A 20,289-nucleotide genomic window follows, 5' to 3' on the forward strand; every position below is an offset into this window, starting at 1 on the left:
CCACAAGGGATGGACTCAGATTTCTCCAGTTTCCTCATTTCCCCCCCACACCCCCCCACCTTGTCTCAGTCCCAACCTTCGAACTCAGCACCACCTTCCTAACCTCTACGCCCCATCATCCTCACCTTAACCTCCTTCCACCTATCGCATTTCCAACGCCCCTCCCCAAAGTCCCTCCTCCCTACCTTTTATCTTAGCCTGCTTGGCACACTTTTCTCATTCCTGAAGGGCTCATGCCCGAAACATCGATTCTTCTGCTCCTTGGATGCTGCCGGACCTGCTGCGCTTTTCCTGCAAAACACATTTTCAGCTCTAATCTCCAGCATCTGCAGTCCTCACTTTCTGCTCATGCCCGAAACATCGATTCTTCTGCTCCTTGGATGCTGCCTGACCTGCTGCGCTTTTCCTGCGAAACACTTTCAGCTCTAATCTCCAGCATCTGCAGTCCTCACTTTCTCCTGAATATTGTTAAGTCCAACATATTGCCTAATCATATACTTGATGAGTTCATCCTCATGGATTACTGTGTCTATGTATGGATTTCCAAAGCAGAAAAGTGACATTCCTTTATGTCCTACCTTTTTTATAATGCTAAAACAAGGGTACAAAACCATCCTGCAAGAAAATGCCTACCCTGATCAGATCAATCTATTTCAGATTATCCTGAAAATATTTGAGCAACAGTTACTGTTTCATGCTGTTACTATGCAGTAGCAACTCCAAGTGTTTGCCTCTGCTAGGAGGCTGCCATCAAGCCAAAAGGTATTCTGCGTATCACATGAAATGAGTACAGTGGTATACAAATTTTGATAACACAACATTAGACTGGCAAATCAAAGTTAAACAGCTTATCCCTTCTGCTGTTCACAACAAGCAAGGTATGACCATACCCAACTTAGCTCATAATTACCCAAAAAACACACCTGCGCCCATTATTACGTTTGATTTTCTATTTGAACATTTGTGAAATTACTTTGTGTGAATAATTACATCAACCAGTTTAATTGTCAGTCTGACAGTGCTTGGTGCAACTGCATGCATTGTAAACTGAATATTTATAATACACAGGGCCCAGTTCTTTGCAGATCAAAAGAATATATACATTCATTCAGCAAAGATAGATGACAACTACTTTCTGGTTCATTTCTCAGGGCAATGTCTTGACCAGAATTTACTTGCCGAGTTTAAAATTTAAACCAAGCTTGACAGTCATCTTTAACTAGGAGAAAGTGAGGACTGCAGATGCTGGAGATCAGAGCTGAAAAGTGTGTCGCTGGAAAAGTGCAGCAGGTCAGGCAGCATCCAAGGAGCAGGAGAATCGATGTTTCGGGCATAAGCCCTTCTTCAGGAATGAGGAGGGTGTGCCAAGCAGGCTAAGATAAAAGGTAGGGAGGAGGGACTTGGGGGAGGGGCATTGGGAATGTGATAGGTGGAAGGTGGTTAAGGTGAGGGTGATAGGCTGGGGTTAACTAAACTCCAAGCAGACCTGTTGACATACTGTAGTCTGGGCCAAATTATCAGCTGTTGCTGGTGGGGGCCCGTCACCACTATCCCGGATCAAGGGACGAGACAGATAAGGGTATCCAGGAACAACCCAAACTCCTGCTTTTGAGCACCAACCACACTTTTCCGCACCAAACCCAAAACCTAATTTTGTAATCCAGTGCACCCTCCACCCCCTGACATACAAGACTAACTCTGCCACTGTCAACATGATCGCACTCCGTGCTTGCAGGACTCAGCACATTCTTGCACCTTAAAGAGAGGAATATTGAAGGTAGAGCACAGATACACTGACTACTATACAGAAGCTTAAAAGGGAGATTCCGTAGATATTTTTTAAAAATTTGACAGGTCTCAAAACAAAGTATAAACATAATTTCTTCAGGTTTCAGAATCAGTTATGAATATCATCTATTTCAAAATGATTTTTTTAAAAGACCATGGAGGGAGATTAGGAGAAATTTACTTACAAGGATTGCATTGCCACAGGAAATGCTCGAGGCAGGGGTTATTGGATTTGTTTTTAGAAAGTAATAAATGAATATTTACTATGGTGATAAGAGCTGGGAACTGGCATCTATTTCTGCAGTAAAGAGATGGGACAGACAAATCTTCTCCTGCATTGTTAAACTGAATGGCCCCTAGTGTGAACACAAGAGAATCTGTTATTTTCTTAAGGTGGGTTAAAGTACTTTCAACTCATTTTTGCTTTCAGGAGGGGGAATTTAAAAAAGTGGCAAATCCTAAAACTAGCCTGTCATAAAAGCAGGTGTCAGGGGATCAAATTCAGCCTTGAGATAGGCAAGATGAGTTGTTTGATAAGGAAAGAAAAATGATAAAATATAGTACGGCCTTATCCATTGCAATAGGCAATAAGTAACAGTCCCAACTTCTGTAATAAGAACAGAAATTTTAGAAAATGGACAGCCTGATCTAACATTTAAATTGCATCAGGATCTTTTCACCCATGTTCTGACAAATGCTGAGCTATTATACATGCTCTATTTGTTAATTCATATTTTTAGCATTTAGCTTTTATATGAAAAATGTTTTTCATAACTAATTACTTGTGATTGATTTTAAAAGAAAAAACCTTGCAAATATGGCCATAAAATTTTTTAGGGAAAAAATGTCAACCTGATATCCAAATAAATTCCATAAAAACAAACCAACTTTCAGTCTAACCCAACAGACAGTGCTTCATTGAGACAAAGTAACAGGACATAATAAGTTTATGTTGAATTTGCTAAGTCTCAAAAGTTAAATAAATTCCATATCATAAAGTTACCCTGATGTCTCGCTTCACTTTATACTGTGATCCAAACTTTCAGCCAAGCATAATGGAAAAACTATGGAAGGATGAAAAGATCGCTTGACCCACATTAGTTGACTTTTCTAGAAACTGTGGTCTCCCCATGTTGTAACATCTACTGGTTTATTGTGAAAATGGAAATTACACCTCTAGAATTCCACTCAAGTCTGCTTCACATGTTACTAGTTTAAAATAAGTTTACAACACTAGCCTTAATATTGGTTGTTTATTGGTTTCAGCCAAAGAATCATCTGTAGCAGTTTCACTTCCCATTCCACTACCTCCAATGCTCCTCAGGACATGTTCTTGGCTCAGTCTTTACTCACATATACATACTGCCCCTTAGTGGCATTATCCAAAAGCACAGCCAACTGATTAAAATCAACTGACTACACACAGCTCTACTCCAATTTTAATCCTTCATTGTTTCTAATTATAGTACTTTACATCTAAAGCAGAGCTAAGCTGCACCAACCATTGTTTTAAATCTTTTTCCAGCTAATTTTTCATTTATATTCTCCAAATCAACTGTCTTTTACAGTGTCATCGACATAATTGACCAATTTGCATGGAGTTTTTAAACTATCCAAGACATTGACAAACCAGAATCATAGAATCCCTACAGTGTGGAAACAGGCCCTTCGGCCCAACACGTCCACACTGACCCTCCAAAGAGTCACCCACAAGCAGTTGAGAAATAAAAGAAATCTAGTGCTACACACTAGGCACGTCATGCCAAAATAACATCCAATATGATCAGTTTCTAATTTTCTAACTTAACTATTTGGCATTCAAATAAATCCTAGACAGCCTATCCTACACTTTTTTGCATTACCTCATCAGGTTGAGTGATTAGTCAGTGGATTTTTCCACAGTCAATTCAATGTTACTTCCATAAAATGAGACACAATGTTGGTCAAACAAGACTTTCCTTTCAAAATCCATGCTGACTAGATTTTGCCAAGCTATTATGCCAATATTACTTTTAATGCAACATTTAAAAACCCGTTCGGTGAGATTTCGGCCATCATTTATTGCCCATCACCAATTGTTTTGGGTATAAATAATACATCCACATTTCGGAAGGGGGTTCTAGGATTCTGACCAGAAACAGTTAAAAAGGAATGGCAACGTTGCTAAGTCAGGAATGTTAATGGTTTGGAGGAGAACTTGCAGACAGTGATGTTCCTATGCACTTGCTGTCATCAGGACGTTATTTAAAATAGACCACAACACTGCAGCACCCAGGAATCGAGAAGAAAAATACCTATACAACATATTCAAGACAACGAACGGATATCCAATAAGCACAGTCCGCTGATTCTTAAACAACAAACCTAAACAAGTAGACAATATGCCCAGAAACTCGAGCAACACTACCATACGACATTTGAGATAACTACCAGAGTACTCCAACCCCTTGGCATCATGGTAGCCTACGAAATTACCAACACACAAACAGCTACTGATGAACCTAAAAAAAAGGACCCTGTACCAACAACCAGCAAAACAAAAGTCATTTACAAAATACCATGCAAGGACTGCAAAACAATACATCAGACAGACAGGCAGAAAATTAGTCACCAAAAGACATGACCCACTATCATTAGTATCCATACATACAGACGAAGGAGAGACCACATCCATCCTAGGACAGACTAAACAGACATGCATGGGGAATTCCTAGAGGCCTGGCATTCAAGCCAGAACTCCATCAATAAACACATCGATTTGGACCCTATTTACCAAACCTCAGGAAAAAAGAACCGGAAATGCTATCACCCACCTCAACAGACCAAGACAAATAGAATGTGGAACAGAATACCAGCACTTCACTGGAGGCTCACTGATATTACCTAGTGTGGTGGCAAAACATCTGAAAACAAACCTGCCTACTTAGCGAGCAAACTTCCAACCTGAACCACAAGTCTTCTCAAAAATTGCAAGCACCTACTGTCCTTCTAAATGGTGGCAGCCATGGATTTGTAAGGAGCTAAGGAACGAAGAACTTTTGCTGTACACCTTGGAAATGGTACCCTGCTGCTGAGAATCTTGTGGAGGGAGTGAATGTTTGTGGATGTGGTGCCACACAAAACAAGCTGCTTGGTACTAGATGATGTCAAGCTTCAAGTCCATTACTCTAGATGATAATTAAGATAGACAAATTAGATCTGAACTTGCTACTGTGGGCATTCGTTTTGCAAATCAATATCACATTAACTGGTTTGCAACGTAACCGTACCTCATTGTGTAATCGTTTAATCAGCAAGCTCAGTTAATAGTGCTCTCCCTCAAATTAAAACCCAGGCTAACATGCTAGTGCAGTACTGAGGTAGAAATGGTGCACAGAGTTTGGATCTTCAAATGAAACATTAGACCATGGACTCATGCGCTCATGAAAAGATCACACAGTACTATTTCAAAAAAAGGGTAAGTTCTCTCTAGCGATATGATTAACGATGGAAATATTCACTTCACAGATTGCAACCTTGCTGTTTGTGGTAACCCACAGGGCATGAAGTGGAATTCGCATTTCTTAGAGAAAAGTATTTCATTGAATGGTGAGCACTAGAGTGTGCCTGAGATCTTCAAAGGCATTATATAATGCAATCAAGATAGCAAAATCTCTTACTGACCTCATCTCTATTACTTTGGAAAATAGATCTATTCAATGCCATAAGTTCTTTTTTTTTTAAATATAAAAGAGGTGGTTTATTTTGGAAACTAAAGGGGCTAGAAAGTAGTGCTTTTTAAAGCTAGCAACAGGGCGTGATCAGCAAGTGGAATAGATGAGCATGCCCAGTGCAAAACTCAAAAGGCAGTGAACTAACAGCAGAAATGGTGATAGAGATGCATAAAAGTAGATGTAAATGATAGCTGTGAAACAGAAAATGGGTCTACTGAGTAAAAACCATCCAGACAAAGCATGGTTGGGGAGGGAGGGGATCAGGGGAAGAAGGATTAAAAGAAAAAGATAGAGGACATGCTCAACTTGTGGAATTGAGTCAGGAGGGGCTGTAATGTGCTCAAATAGAAAAGGTGAGATGTTGTTCCTCTGGTTTGAGTGGACCAGGCAAAGGATAAATGTTTGCATAGCAGCATGTCTTATTGTAATAGCAAACAACTAGAAAGGTGGTCATTTTTGTGAAGTGACCAGAGATGCCCACAAAGTGGTCACCAAATTTTCATTGCAAATTCTAGATTCAATTTGTTTGCTGTTCTCACTAGAATAACAAATATTCTTTGTGAGGAAAAGTTGTTTTTTTTAAAAAAAAATTCAAAATCAGACACTTAGAATGCAAACATCTCTAGTCAAACCAAAATCAGATTTTTCTTGGAGGCTTTCACAAATAACATTTTCAGAACATTTACTTTTTAAGCTATACTGACTGACATCATTAACAAGTTTATGCATATATGCAAGGAGCATGGAGTGTCACCAACATTTTTGCATACATGGTATAATTTTTAGTCATAGGTAAAAATTGTATTCCATCAGCTTCATCCAGGATCAAACAATGGTCCTGCAGGTTTAAAAACAAACAGCTTGCTACCTCCACAAGATACGTTCATTTTCCCCTAAATGTTCCTTGGGTCCAAGACATCAGAATCTGCTGAAACTGAAGAGGAAAACTTTTCTAAAGAGTGCATTGAAGCTTCTTAATAACTGAAGGTGCTTTGGATGAAAGGAAAATGTGATAATTGTTCACATTCCCAAATAATGATTCCTAATGTATTAAGTGCTCAGAAATGTATTACTCTTCAATTCCCTTTTCATTCTTCACTTCCAGGTACTCCAAATCAGTGCAGATTCGATGAAATTTAAAGCTAGAAGAAAAACTAAATGACAATTGTTACTTAGAGTTCTACAGCACAGAAACAGGCCCTTCAGTCTAACATGTCCATGCTGACAAGATATCCTAAGAAATCATCTAGTCACATTTGCCAGCATTTAGTCATTTCACTCGAAACCCCTCCTTTTCACATACCCAGCCAGAAGCCTTCCAAAGTCTTAATTGTACCCACTTCCACCACTCCCTCTGGCAGCTTTATCCATACTTGCACCACTTGCTGTGTGAACAAGGTGCTCCTTTTAAATCTTTTCCCTCATCTTAAACCTATGCCCTTTAGTTTGGACTCCCCTACCTTGGGAAAGAGACCTTGGCTATTCACTCATCCATGATTTTAAAAAAAGGTGGAAAATCATCCCTGTGTTTGGACGTTCCAGGAGAAAAAACCCCAGCCTATTCAACCTCTCAAAATAGCTTAAATCCTCCAATACTGGAAACATCCTTGCAAGTATTTTCTGAACCTTTGAGTTTCACAATATCTTTCCTATAGCAGGGAGACCAGAATTGAATGCTTTTTTTCTAAAAGCAGCCTAACCAATATTCTGTACAGCTGTAACATGACCTCCCAACTCTTATACTCCATGCTCTGACCAATGAAGGCTGGCATACCAAAATACCTTCTTCACCACCAGCTACCTGCAATTCCACTTTTAAGGAACTATGCACATGCACCCAAAGGCCCCTTTGTGACTGAAAATTTGCAAAATCCACTTCTAAAAACATTGAAAATTGGCAATGGAGGTAGTTGCATTGAAGTGGCTTCAAAGTAAGGAACTGAAAGCAATTTTATTTGCTTCAAAATTACTTTCAATTGCTTATTTTGAAACCACTTCAAAGTTCAATGCGACTACTTCCATTGGCGGATTTCCATTGTATAAAAAAAATGGATTTTGCACTTTGGGGAAGGGATTTGGGAGGAGCAATGTTGATTAAATAAAGTCAAAGGAAGATCATTTGGAATATGACCATCTACACATCCCAAAATCAAGATGATCTGGTGCATGTATATTAAAAAAAAGTTTACATAATGCATGGTAGTGTTGCAGCCTTTTCATAGCTAGGTGATCCCTTAGAACTTGCTTCCCATTAAAAATAAAATTTGTGAATTCATCCTTATATTCAAACCTTCATGGCAAAAACAAGTCCAAGCGTACATCTGTAAAATGCGATCAAATTTGTAATTAAAAACTTGCTTACCAGGAAGACAGAGCTGAAGTTTTTCTACTGTAGTAGCAATGTTCCTCTGCTGCACTCTGCATCGAATCACTTCTTCACTTTGGTTAATCACCTTTTTAAAAAATTGAACACAAATCATATACCTCTTCATTTATACATAAGTTAACAAACATTAACATTACAGTGAATGGAACACTTAATTTCAGTTCTCACCTCTTTTCCTGCATCTTGAAGTCGCCGATTGGTGTCAGTTACTTGAACCTAAAATAAAAATTACTTTGTAACTTAATTCAGTAAACGGATAAGTATTCAGATTAAAAAAGTGCAGACTGAAACAATTGTTTTCAAAAATGTAATACTACTACTAAAAAGTAAAAGTATCAAATTGCAATGCCATATCAAGTGAACGCAGGTAAAAGAATTACACATCTTTTCCCACATAAGCTCATCAAGTCATCACCATTTGTAAGCTCATTTATGTCATTAATTCAAAAGTACTCAGTTTTGTTTCAATGGGTTTACCCCCTCAATATCCAAATACTGTAACTACATGGCTGCATTGTTAAAATATTACTAATTTAGAAGGGTGCTTGGCTGCAAAATTTGTACTTGGAGTCTCAATTGAAAAAAAAACTTAAAACTGATAAATCAGTGCATGAACATTTAAGTTAAATAAGGCAACTATAAAAATATACCTTATTCAGACTGTATTCAATGACATTTATAAAACCACTACTACAACCCTAAACAATTAATTTTAAAAGCCATTTTGGAACAAAATGGATACTAATTTATTATATCTATGCAGTGAAATTATTCTAAGTAGGAATTCTCCTGATTTCAAGCAACAGACATACTTCTACTCAGGACCAGTACCCACTACAACTGAAAATGTAAAAGTTAGAATTAATAAAAGAATTATGACCATTGCCAACCAAAGTGTGAGAAGACTGAAAACTGCACACAGTTAACAACTCAAAACAAAATCCTGCCTTTGCTACTTCTTCATTACTTCAGATAGAAACTTAGCTCTTTTAAAGAGCTCAGTTGACTACCCCGACTGTGTAGCCTTCGAGTGATGCGTCCCACATTCTATGATGTTGTTTTGCCTAGATACACGATTTCAAACTTTAACCCAAATTCTATTGTTCAGAGTTCCTTGTTGGTTTTATCACTTAATCCAATTTCTTAGAAAACCTCAAATCAGATCATCTTTCAGCCTCCACAATGAAAGATAACATGCTCACCAATCTTCAGTTGTGAGCAAATTTCATTTTTTATTGTTGGATTTGCATAACAATTTCCAAGGTAGAACATCCAAAACGCAAGTGTTATTTTGAGTTCTAAATACCAAATAGCAGCCCTGCAGAGTTTTCCTGTGTGCATAAAACTAGCTTTCAGTGTCTCATCTATCATACAGAGTCATTGATTCATACAGCACAAAACAGACCCACCCCTGCCAACCAGACATGCCAATCTGACCTTGCCCCATTTGCAAGTATTTACCAGAAGTACATTGCTCTACTAGCATTTTGAGCAAGATACTGGCAAACACTTACAATGATGGATTGGACACAAAAATTGTACACATGGACAAAAAAGAAAATCATCTTGCCATATTCTGCTTTCTCAACTTTCAAATAGCCAATGTTCCAGAGACCATGGGAAGGAAGGAGGGAAAAAAAAACAAAGCACACAAATTCCTATTGAAGTGCAAGGGTAAATTGACTGGTAGGAGTTGCAAATTGTGATGATTTTTCAAAACAACTTCAAGTTGCATCATGCTTTGAACTCACATGCCTTGCATGGATTTGACAGTGATAGTGAGGGACAGAGGAAAGGAAACAATTCTCTGGATTCCACTATCTCAAGGGAGACTCTATTCCATATGCCATGTGGTTGAGAAATAACCAGTTCAGTCATATGAAGACACGTGGCACTTTCACTTGGGTGACATCTGCTCAGGGTGAGACAGTCAATGACAAAAAGGTTTTAAAATGTTTCTACTGCACAATGCACTTTCCATACAGATGTGCTCCCAATCGCCAGTCTCCTGTTTACAAAAAAACAAAAGTGCATTAAAAAAAAGGGTGTTTGGGAGAAGGGTTACTCTACCTGAAACATGAACTCTTTTCTCTCCACAGATGCTGCCAGACCTGCTGAGTTTTTCCAGCAATTTCTGTTTTTGGTACTAAAAATGTCAGCTCTGGCCTAGCAGTAGCACTTAAATCTCAAAGGTAATAAGTCTGGGTTTAACCCAAAGCCTAAGCAGCTAAAATATGTAATTTCAGCTGACTCTACCAGTGCAGTACTGAGAAAGTATTATATGGTCACATGCCATTTACAAGAGAAAAACTGAAGGCCAAAAATTCCTGGTAGGTTAAATGGAATTATTCAAAAATGGAAGGTCAATATTCTAGCCAATATTTGTTATTCATGAATGAAGACAACATGGTAATTAATCTTATTGCTGTTTCAAGCTGGAGTATTTTGGATAACTTTTGAGCTCACTGAACAGCATACCACAATGCGAAACTGGTAGAGTAAAATAAGTGGGGACAGTTCAGGATGTTAGAGCTCAAGTAGGAAAGAAACTCAAGTGGAATACATGATTCACAAAAATTGCAAAGTTAAAATAATTAAGTACGACATGGAGAAAGATTAATGCTCAAATATATACATTGTAAAAAAGTCTGGAAATAACAGGGATAGGAGTAAGCTTTTTCTCCGCCCCTCAAGCCTGCTGTGCTTTCAACAGGATCATGATTGATCAGACAACACTTACCTCCACTTTCCTGTCCATTCTCCATAATCCTCGATTCCCCTACTGAATCACACTCGCTCTCTCTGTGCCTTAAATGTACACAAGAGAATCTGCCCCAAAGTTCTATGACAAGGAGTTCCAAAGACAACCTGAAGAAATTCCTCTTAGTTGTAATTTTGAAATTAGCATCCCTTTATTCTAAGGCCAAGCCCTCTGGTCTAAAACTCTCGCATGAAAGGACACATCCTCTCAGCACTTACTCTGTCAAGCCCCTTAGGGATCCTTTATGTTCAAAACATTTACCTCTCATTTTTCTGAACTCCAACAAAGAGTCCCTAACTGATTGCCTTATGGGCAAAGACTAATCATTCCATACTGGGGATTCATCAGTGATCTTTCTCTGAACTGCCTCCAATGAATTAACATCTTGCCTTAGATAGATGGGTCAAAAGCTGTTCACAGTATTCCAGATGCAATTTCACTAGCACCTTGAACAGCTGCAATATTTCCCTCCTCTCACACTCCAACCCCGATGTCCTTCTGCATCTTTATGTTAGCTTTGCATTTTATACACAAGTACGGCCAAGTTCTCCTGTTTTGCAGCTTTCTGTAATATTTCACCATTTAAATAGTACTGCTCCTTTGTTCTCCCAAAATGAACTTCACATTTTCCTGCATCATACTCCATTTGTCAACTTTTTGTCCACTTAACCTATCAATATCTCTGAACTGTCTGTATCCCTCTCGCAACATGCCTTTCCACCTATTTGTCTCATCTACAGGTTTTGCTACAGTAGATTTGCTTCCTTCCTCCAAGCATGGATTTTTTTTATCTCCATTTGCTATTTCTTGCCCATTACTCAATTTCTTATTTACACTAATATGCTGTCCCAACACTGTGGGCTTTAAAATCATGACAATGTTTTGGAGGTACCTTGTCAAGTACCTCTGAAAAAGTCTGAATAAGAAAACTTCTACTTGCTCCTCTTTAGCCACTCTGGTTGGAACTTCCTCAAAAGTAACAAGTTAATCAGACACCATATTCCTTTCATAATGCCATGCTAACTAATTGCTTGGTTAGATGATTTTCCAAACTTTCTGCTATTACTTCCTTAGCAATTGATTCCAATTGTTCATCAATTAGATATTAGGTGAACTGGCCTAATATTACCTGTTTTTATGCCTCCCTTCTTTCTGGAATAGAGGCACTGCATTGGTACTTTTCTAATACATTGGAACTGGTCCTAAAATCAAAATATTCTTGAAAAATTACAACCAGTGCATCCACTATATCTGTAGCTACTTTTAAGAAGAAGAATAGATGTAATCAGGACTTGAGCAATTAGGTTTCTCTAATATTACTTCTCTACTGATTGAGATGTTACTTAAATCCTCCCACATATTACTTCTTATGAATGGGATATCCCAAAGTATCTTTCACCAGAAGGTTGCATTCTAGCATTTGTCATTACTCATTCAACTAAAAGAAAAAAAAAGGATATTTTCCTACCTTTAGCTTTCCTGCATTCGATCTCACTTTCAGCAATTCAGTAATAGCATCAACAAAACCTTGATGATGAAAGTTGCACAGTTTCTCAATCTCCCGGTCATGATTCCGAATGCGAGCCTCAAGTTTTTCCATAAATCGTTTGTGCGCATTGGGCTGGTCATCATAGACAGACCTAGAAAATAAATGAGTATACACAATATTGAATTTTAAAAGTTTTAACACATTAGTCACTTATCTCAAGAGCACCAGCATCCACACAGTATTAATCATCATGAAATGTCTGGCTCCATCTAGTGAGAATTTCAGTCACAACATCTACAACTGTGGTAGATTACAATTTGGGTAAATAGATGTGCAGCCCCATGCACCTATATTAAAGAGATAGCGATGGTGGGGGAGGGTAGCTGAAGGGGACCATGGAAAGGGAAGGAAAAACATTATGGGAAGCAAGGATGAAAGATTTACTCGTTCTTCATGCCTTATTCTGTCAAACACAGCTTTAATGTCAAGGATGTTCATTTGAACCAAGGCTGTAATGGAGGGCAGAATGAATGATTCCAGCAGAACCAAAACTGGAGCGTTAGTGCCAAGTTCATTAATAATCAAGTCTTGCTTGACTGCAGAAATTAGCTGGGTTGGATTTATCCTTGTGTACAGGACACAAAGAATTCACTCAGCATTTTCAGCTGAATGTGGATGCAATAACTCAGCATGATCATTTGTACCATCTCTTGGGCTCCCCATTGTTCAGGATCAGGATGCTTGTGGAGTCACCTCCTGGTAGTTAGGAAGGAATACAAACCATTCAGTCCAATCAAGGTATTCTCTCATTTAACACAGTTGTGACCAATCAGACACTAATACCTTTTACTCAATATCTCTATACGCTTTTACATTGAACCTCTGCTTCAAATATACTCCATGGCAGAGCTTTCACAGCCCTCTACTATAGACTATTCCAAAGATTCACAACTGAGTAAAACAATTTCTCATCTCAGACCTAAATGGCATTCTCCTTATATGTCCCTGGATTCTAAACTCCCCAGCTTGGTTACAAAACCAAATTCCAACTTTATTGGAGAAGGTTAGTGGAACTGAATGTTTTAGCATACACCAGCTTAGGTTCAAAACGTTAGTGCACTGTGAGGATCACAGCAGAACAGCTGTCCCTTTGTTACCCCTGGTGTTGCAAGTAAGATACTCTTATCTGATTTGCAACACTATGAGCAAAAGGAAATAAGTCAGATAGGAAGAAAAAAAGCCCAGAATGCTGAAATTCCAACATGGTTAAAAAAACCTCAACGTCAACTAATCTGAAACACTGAACCATGAAGTCATCTGTTTAGCTACCAATGTTACTAGTAACTTGTACTGTAACATTCAATTACCTGCTCATGAAAATTCAGAGACTGGTCTGTACATCTGGTATTCCCTTGTGTTTCTAACCAGTGTTAGAGAAATAATTTTGTTGTGTTTAGTAATCAATGAACTCCTCTTGTTAACTCAAGAAAACATGGTTAAAAATTTTCCTTTTCAAAAGACAAGTTCATTTACGTCTGGATTTTTAAAAAGTCCAGAAAGGAAAGGATCGGTTTCTAAATTAGCCTGTTTGCAACTAGGTAGTGGAATTTTTTTTTTTTAAAAATCTGTCTATCCCTGCTTACCCAGGAGCCTAATAGTTTGGCTCTGGAAATAAAGCTTTTCAAACATTTCTTTAAATCAACTTTGGGTGCATGCAAGTTGTGCGCAGGATCCTTCTACAGCAAGGAGGCAACAGAATATTAAAGAAGGTGATCCAAAGAGACAATTCTGTCAAAATCAAAATCAGTGAGAAATATACCACTTAAAAAGAAATTAAGGAAGAGAATCTTAACAGAAAGACTGACCATGACAAAACAGACATCCATGCAAACCACAAAAGTGCATTCTTTTTTCCAAGACAGTGCAATAACATCTTTCTTTCAAAAGAACCTTACAAGGAAACAAGCTGCCAAAGAAAACAGTCATGATTCCTTAGGATCCATCTTCAGATTATCTCCAATTCAAGTTTTCAACAGGACTAGCACCTCAGCAGATTAACCACCTCAGCTGGTTAACTAGCACAACCATAAAAATGTTGACAGAGCCCAGAGGTTAGACTGCGATGCTAACAACTAAAGCAGAGTTTTATTTCTGGGTCAGACCCTGGGTGGAGGAGGACGAGGACAAGAAGACAGAATTCAGAAAAAAATTGCCTCAGTGACAATAAAAATGAGAGAGAGGGATAGAGGCCAAAGAGCAAGTCTAATACAAAAGAAAGGTGATAGTGGTGCTCTGGAATGGAAAGTTTATAGAGGAAAGCATTTTTCTTAAAAAAAAAAGGACCAACTTGAAGGAATGGACAGCAGTAGACATCCAGGAGAGAAAAAGAAATCTTTCGATAAGTTCATCTTTAGTTAACATAAAAATCAAAAAAGATAAATCTGTGCCAAGAAGCTTCTCCATGGAGATTCTGAGGGAAGAAAGGGAGACAGATTGAAAGAAAATGTGCATGGTACAGGACAAGAATTTTAAAATGAAACAGAAAGTGGCACTTTAAGAAGTTAAATTACCAGAAAAAAAAGGTATGGAGAAAGAAAAACACAGGATTGATTAGGCTCTGATCTGAAGCAACAGCTAAGGCGTACAAGAAAACAAAAACAGTTTAAATACATTGGCAAAAAATTAAAAACACCCAAGCAAGATAACAAATGTTTGAAATGGAAATAAGAGCTAACATACAAGTTAACAAAATATTTGATGTCAATAAAGATATACTAGCATTTAAGACCAAGGTAGGAGAATAAAACAATTTTAGATCAGCAAATAATAAAGAGTCAGCCCACAGAAACTAGGGAATAAACTTTTGCAGAAGTGGTTAAAAACGTCCTGCCCAAAGAGGAGCAAAATACTTAATAAAGCAAAGTGACCACTGAAAAGAGAAAATTGGTTTAGCTGGAGATAAAAACAAATGTTGAGCTACAAGGTAAAGAAAATGGTGAAGGACATGGACAAGGGTTGTCTCTCGTGCAGAGATGGCATGGACATGACAGGCTAATTGGCCGCTTTGTTTTCTAGCCATTTCGGATTTAATAAGAGGGATATTAATTCATGTTCCTAGACGAGTATTGATCCCTCAACAAATTACCACAAGTATTTTGATCACTATAAGTTTATATGCAGAGTGAAGACAGTCATAGTAGTGAGTGTTAAAAACCCAGGAGGAACTTTCTCAATGCTAGCCTGAATTATAAATTTCAATTTTATGGAAAGGCTTGACACCCCACACACAAAAAAAAGGAGTAATATGGTGTAATAAAAAGTTCTCACAGTCATGGAGTGGCTGCAGTCAAACTTGCAGCAAGGCTACAAGGTACCTTTCTTCCAGGACTTTGACAGCATCAGCAACATTTTTAGTTCATTCAGTCAGACAGACGCAAGCATCCACACAGTTACTGCATAACTAGCAAATGCTCAACTGCAACTTTTTAATATAAAAATTCTTAAATTCTCAAAAACATCAGGAAGATTAATAATATGGTTGTGTCAGATAATGATTTTGAATATACCAGCTGGAAATTTGAGTTTTTGTGATGTTCTAAAAATTAACAAAAAGCTAACTAAAATCAGAGCCAGAGATGGCCATCCCAATTTGCATTACAGATAACTAAATTCTAGAGTTTAGAATGAAGAATCACCTTCAAAAGAATGTAACAGACCCAAATCTGTCACATTTCCAAGGCTGTCAATTACTTGACAATTCAACTGTAAGAGATGAGCCATTAAACAAATTCTTCCCAAACAATACCAAAGCAAAATTACCCTTAGAGTGCAAAGGCAATGAACGTTATTTAGATCTCCATGACAAGATGGTCTAAGACAATCACCACAATGATGGTTCAGAACCCTGAACTACTGGTGTTCAAGTTAATTCCGACATGCGTTTTGAGGACTGCTGTAACTATATATAAAAAAAACACCAATCCATGTAAATCTAGTAAGACTGCCTGGCATAATTCTATGCAGACCCACGCCACACCTATATACAGCAAGGTAAACTTTTAACAGACTTAGGGATAGAGATAAAGACACCACCACAACCTCACCTTCAACAGGAGACCATTTAACCCCTCCAGTGATGACTTTCTTTTTGTAAGAGAACTGAATACAACCCCGATTTAGAGTGCTAGGGGACTGGTATGCTTCTCTGTGTGGACTAGTGTTGTGATCATCAGTTTGAGAAAGTCATTAAAACACTCCTGCATGATAGGCAAAGAGAAAACGGCATCACATCAAGTGCTGCCAGCCAGAATTGCGAGAACCTGCAAATAAGTGAAGGGTCATGAAAATGGACTCCGCAAATGTCCCCACCAGGTAAAGGCTGCAACATTCTACTAACAACTCACGAGTTGATCTGTACTTTTTTTTTCTTAAAAAAGTGTTTACATTTTATTCCTAATCAACAGCTTTTAACAATAGATTACATGCTTGCATTAGTACTTCTCCCATTTGGTGACCAACTCATTATTTTGACTTAAAACAAAAAAGATTTGGTTAATCCAAGATTGAGGATGGGAACAAATTGTGGCTGTAAGAGCAACTCCTTTGAGGTAGTTTAGGTGTTAAGAGTTGATTTCCCCGAATTCCAGCAGCAGTAACTAATGTTTTATAAGCTGTTGCATCATTTTGGAACTTCGGGAAAAAAGATCAAAACAACAGCACTTTAAAAAAGGAGGAAGACAGACAGACAGACAGAGACAGGGATCACAGCAGTGAATCTGCACTGTTACTGCCTCTGCTGTTTGAGTTCAAGTATCTCAGGAATGCATCTAAGAAAAATTAACAGTAAAATCCACAGGAACTTGCACGGGAGAGCTCAAAACACTACAACAGCTAAGTGTATAGCTTTTAAGTGTAAGCTTATTGTTCTTTTTCTTTGCAAGTTTATAATAGTGAGTAGAATTGGTTCTTTTTTGATATGTTTGATTGAGAGTCTTTTATATTTTTAAAATTATAATCAACATAGATACTAACTTAGCATGCAGTGTTTTTTTTAAAACAAAAAGAGCAATAGGACTGTGCTATTTTCAGCAGATTGTTAAGGCGCAAAGATGGTCTTTAGTAGAGTGATGTACTCTTCCTGTTGGATATGCGAGATGAGGGAGAGTCTCCATGTTACTTATTATGTCTGCAGAAAGTGTACGTTTGGTTGCAAATTCTATCAGATTGCATAGATCAGTTGGAGCGACAGTTAGAGAAAGTGAGGAATTTACAGGCCAGAGTGGGTGTGATGGATAGCAGCTATAGGAAGGGAGGAAAAAATAATGACAGATAGTCAGGTAGATGGGTTACCTCTAGGAAAGGTAAGAGAGGGAGTGCCTACATGTGATGAACTCAGGGGAATGTAGTGCGAACAGCCAGGTTTCCAGTACTGAGAATGGCTCTAATGTAACAAGGGGTACATCATGTTCCAAGCAATCAATTGTGATGGGGACTTTCTAGTCAGAGGCACAGATGTGTCTACCACCGAATGAAAAATGAGGACAGTTTGTTGCCTTCCTGGTGATAGGATCAATGATACCTGAGCGGATGCTGTATATTCTCAAAGAAAAAAAAGGGACCAACAGGATGTCGTTGTACACACTGGAACAGAAAATGAATGCGATTTTGAAAAAGAAAATATAGGAATTCAGGCAAGAATTTAATGAGGGTAGTATTATCTGGATTACATGAGGGTAGAGAAGATGGATGAGTGGCTGAGGAGCTAATTCAGGGAAGACGGATTCACATTGTTGGAGCATTGGAACACCCAGGCGGCTAGCGGGGACGGAGGCCTGTCCAGGGCCGGTGCAGCCGTGTCTCTCTCGAGACAAGCAGAGAATGGAGGTAGGTCTGATCAATTAAACTGCATTTATTTCAATGCAAAGAAGTCTAACAGAGAACTCTCAGCATGGTCAGCAACATGGACAGGGACATCATAATTAGAGATGTGGCTCAGAGACAGACAGGACTGGGAGCTTAATGTTCCAGGATACAAATGCTATGGGAAGAATAGAAAGGGGGACAAGAGGAGAGGGAGTGGCATTTTTGATTAGGGACAACAGTACAGCTGTACTTAGGGAGGATATTCCTGAGAATATGTCCAGGAAAGTTTATTTCAGTGGAACTGAAAAATAAGAAAGGGATGCACACCTTATTGGGATGACACTGTAGATCCCCCGTCACCCAAACTCCAAGTCAGTGAGAAACAAATTTGTAAAGAGATCACAGTTGTCTGCAAGAATAATAGGGTGGTATTGGCAGGGGTTTTTAACATTCACAACAAACAGAGTGGGACTGCCATTGTGCTTAGGCTTTAGATGGAGAGGAATTTCTTAATGTGTATAAGAAAATTTTCGGATTCAGTATAGAGAAGGTACAAAACCTATCCTCTTGGAAAATAACTCAGTCACTTAGCCTGCTTTTTCAGTGGGGGAGCATTTTGGGGCCAGTGATCATAATTCTGTTGGTTTTAAAAAAAATTGATGGGAAAGGATAGATGGGATCTAAAAGTTGAAGTTCTAAATTGGAGAAAGACCAATTTTGACAGTATTCAGCAAGAATTTTCAAACATTAATTGGGGTTGAATGTTCACAGCTATAGGGACAGTTATAAACAATGGGAAGCCTTCAAAACAAAAAGTCCAGAGATAGTATGTTCCTGTTGGGGTGAAAGGCAAGGCTAGAAGGTGTAAAGCAGGCTGGATGACTCGAGAAATTAAGGTTTTGGTCAAGAGCAAGGAGGAAGCAAGTATCTGAGCAGGCAAGCAATCTGAGCAGGTATAGACAGCTCAGATTGAGTGAATCCTTAGGGTTTATAAAGGCAGCAGAACACTTAAGAAAATCAGGAGGGCAAAAAGGGACAGGAGATAGCTTTGGCCAATAGAGTTAAGGAGAATCCAAAGGGATTTTATATGATAAAAGGACAAAAAAAAAGAGTAACTAAGAAACGAATAAGGGCCCTCAAAAGATCAGCAAGGCACCCTGTGTGTAGAACTGCAGGAGTTGGGGTAAGATACTAAGTATTTTGCATCAGTGTTATATAATGTAGGAAAATAGATGAAGTACATAGAACATAGAAGAATACAGCGCAGTACAGGCCCTTGGGCCCTCTATGTTGTGCCGATCCAAGCCCACCTAAACTACACTAACCCACTATCCTCCATATACCTATCCAATGCCCTTTTAAATGCCCATAAAGAGGGAGAGTCCACCACTGTTACTGGCAGGGCATTCCATGAACTCACGACTCGCTGAGTGAAGAACCTACCCCTAACATCAGTCATATTCCTCATATGGCATTAGTATCTTTCCTAAATTGAGGATTGTAATTCCTCATACTGTCGTCCAAGTGCGGTTGAACTGAGCCACCATACATTGGAAATAATGCTTCGTTCTCGTGCCCTGAAATCCTTCTGCAGCTTTCACAACAGACTTCTACAACGGCTACTAGACTGTAATGACTTATTATTAGCTACATTGTATTCCATTTGCCACCTTTCTGCCCAGCTCTGCAGCTTTTCTATATCCTGCTGTAACCTGCCACATCCTTCCTCACTGTCAACAACTCCTCTGACTTTCGTATGATCCGCAAACTTGCTCACCCAACCTTCTAACCCCTCTTCCAGGTCATTTATAAAAATGACAAACAGCAATGGTCCCAAAACAGATCCTTGCGGAACACCGCTAGTGACGGCACTCCATGAAGAAACTTTGCCATCAACTACTATCCTCTGTCTTCTTCCATCCAGCCAATTCCTAATCCAAACCTCCAACTCACCCTCAATGCCATATCTCCGTATTTTCTGCAGTAGCCTACCATGGGGAACCTTATCAAACGCCTTACTAAAATCCATATATACCACATCTACCGCTTTCCCCTCATCAACCTCCTTCGTCACCTTTTCAAAGAAGTCTTGAAAAACATCCATATTAGAGGTGGTGGTGCTGGATGTCTTAAAAACACAAAAAAGGTGGATAAATCCCTCGGACCCAGCTGCACCCCAGAATTCAGGCAAACAATTGCTGGGATCCTTGCTAAGGTGTGCGTGTCATCGACAGTCACAAGTGAGGTGCTGGAATGCAGTGCCACGATTTAAGAAAGATGGTGAGGGTGA

At 38.7% G+C, this 20,289-nt stretch overlaps 1 protein-coding gene across 11 annotated transcripts in view; it reads right to left on the bottom strand.

The window, feature by feature from the left end:
- The window catches only part of LOC122561094 (exocyst complex component 6-like), a 203,710-nt gene that overhangs the window by 161,768 nt on the left and 21,653 nt on the right, over positions 1–20,289 (bottom strand). For all 11 annotated transcript variants that reach the window (XM_043712491.1, XM_043712485.1, XM_043712482.1 and 8 more), the window contains exons 2-4: positions 12,117–12,288; positions 8,056–8,103; positions 7,864–7,954 (exon numbers count right to left, since the gene is read on the bottom strand). In XM_043712491.1, coding sequence (XP_043568426.1) covers positions 7,864–7,954; positions 8,056–8,103; positions 12,117–12,248 — 271 coding nt within the window. In that variant the 5' untranslated portion in view covers positions 12,249–12,288. The remainder of the gene's footprint in view (positions 1–7,863; positions 7,955–8,055; positions 8,104–12,116; positions 12,289–20,289) is intronic.

The sequence above is a fragment of the Chiloscyllium plagiosum genome, chromosome 22 (assembly GCF_004010195.1).
Source record: "Chiloscyllium plagiosum isolate BGI_BamShark_2017 chromosome 22, ASM401019v2, whole genome shotgun sequence".
Lineage (NCBI taxonomy): Eukaryota > Metazoa > Chordata > Chondrichthyes > Orectolobiformes > Hemiscylliidae > Chiloscyllium > Chiloscyllium plagiosum.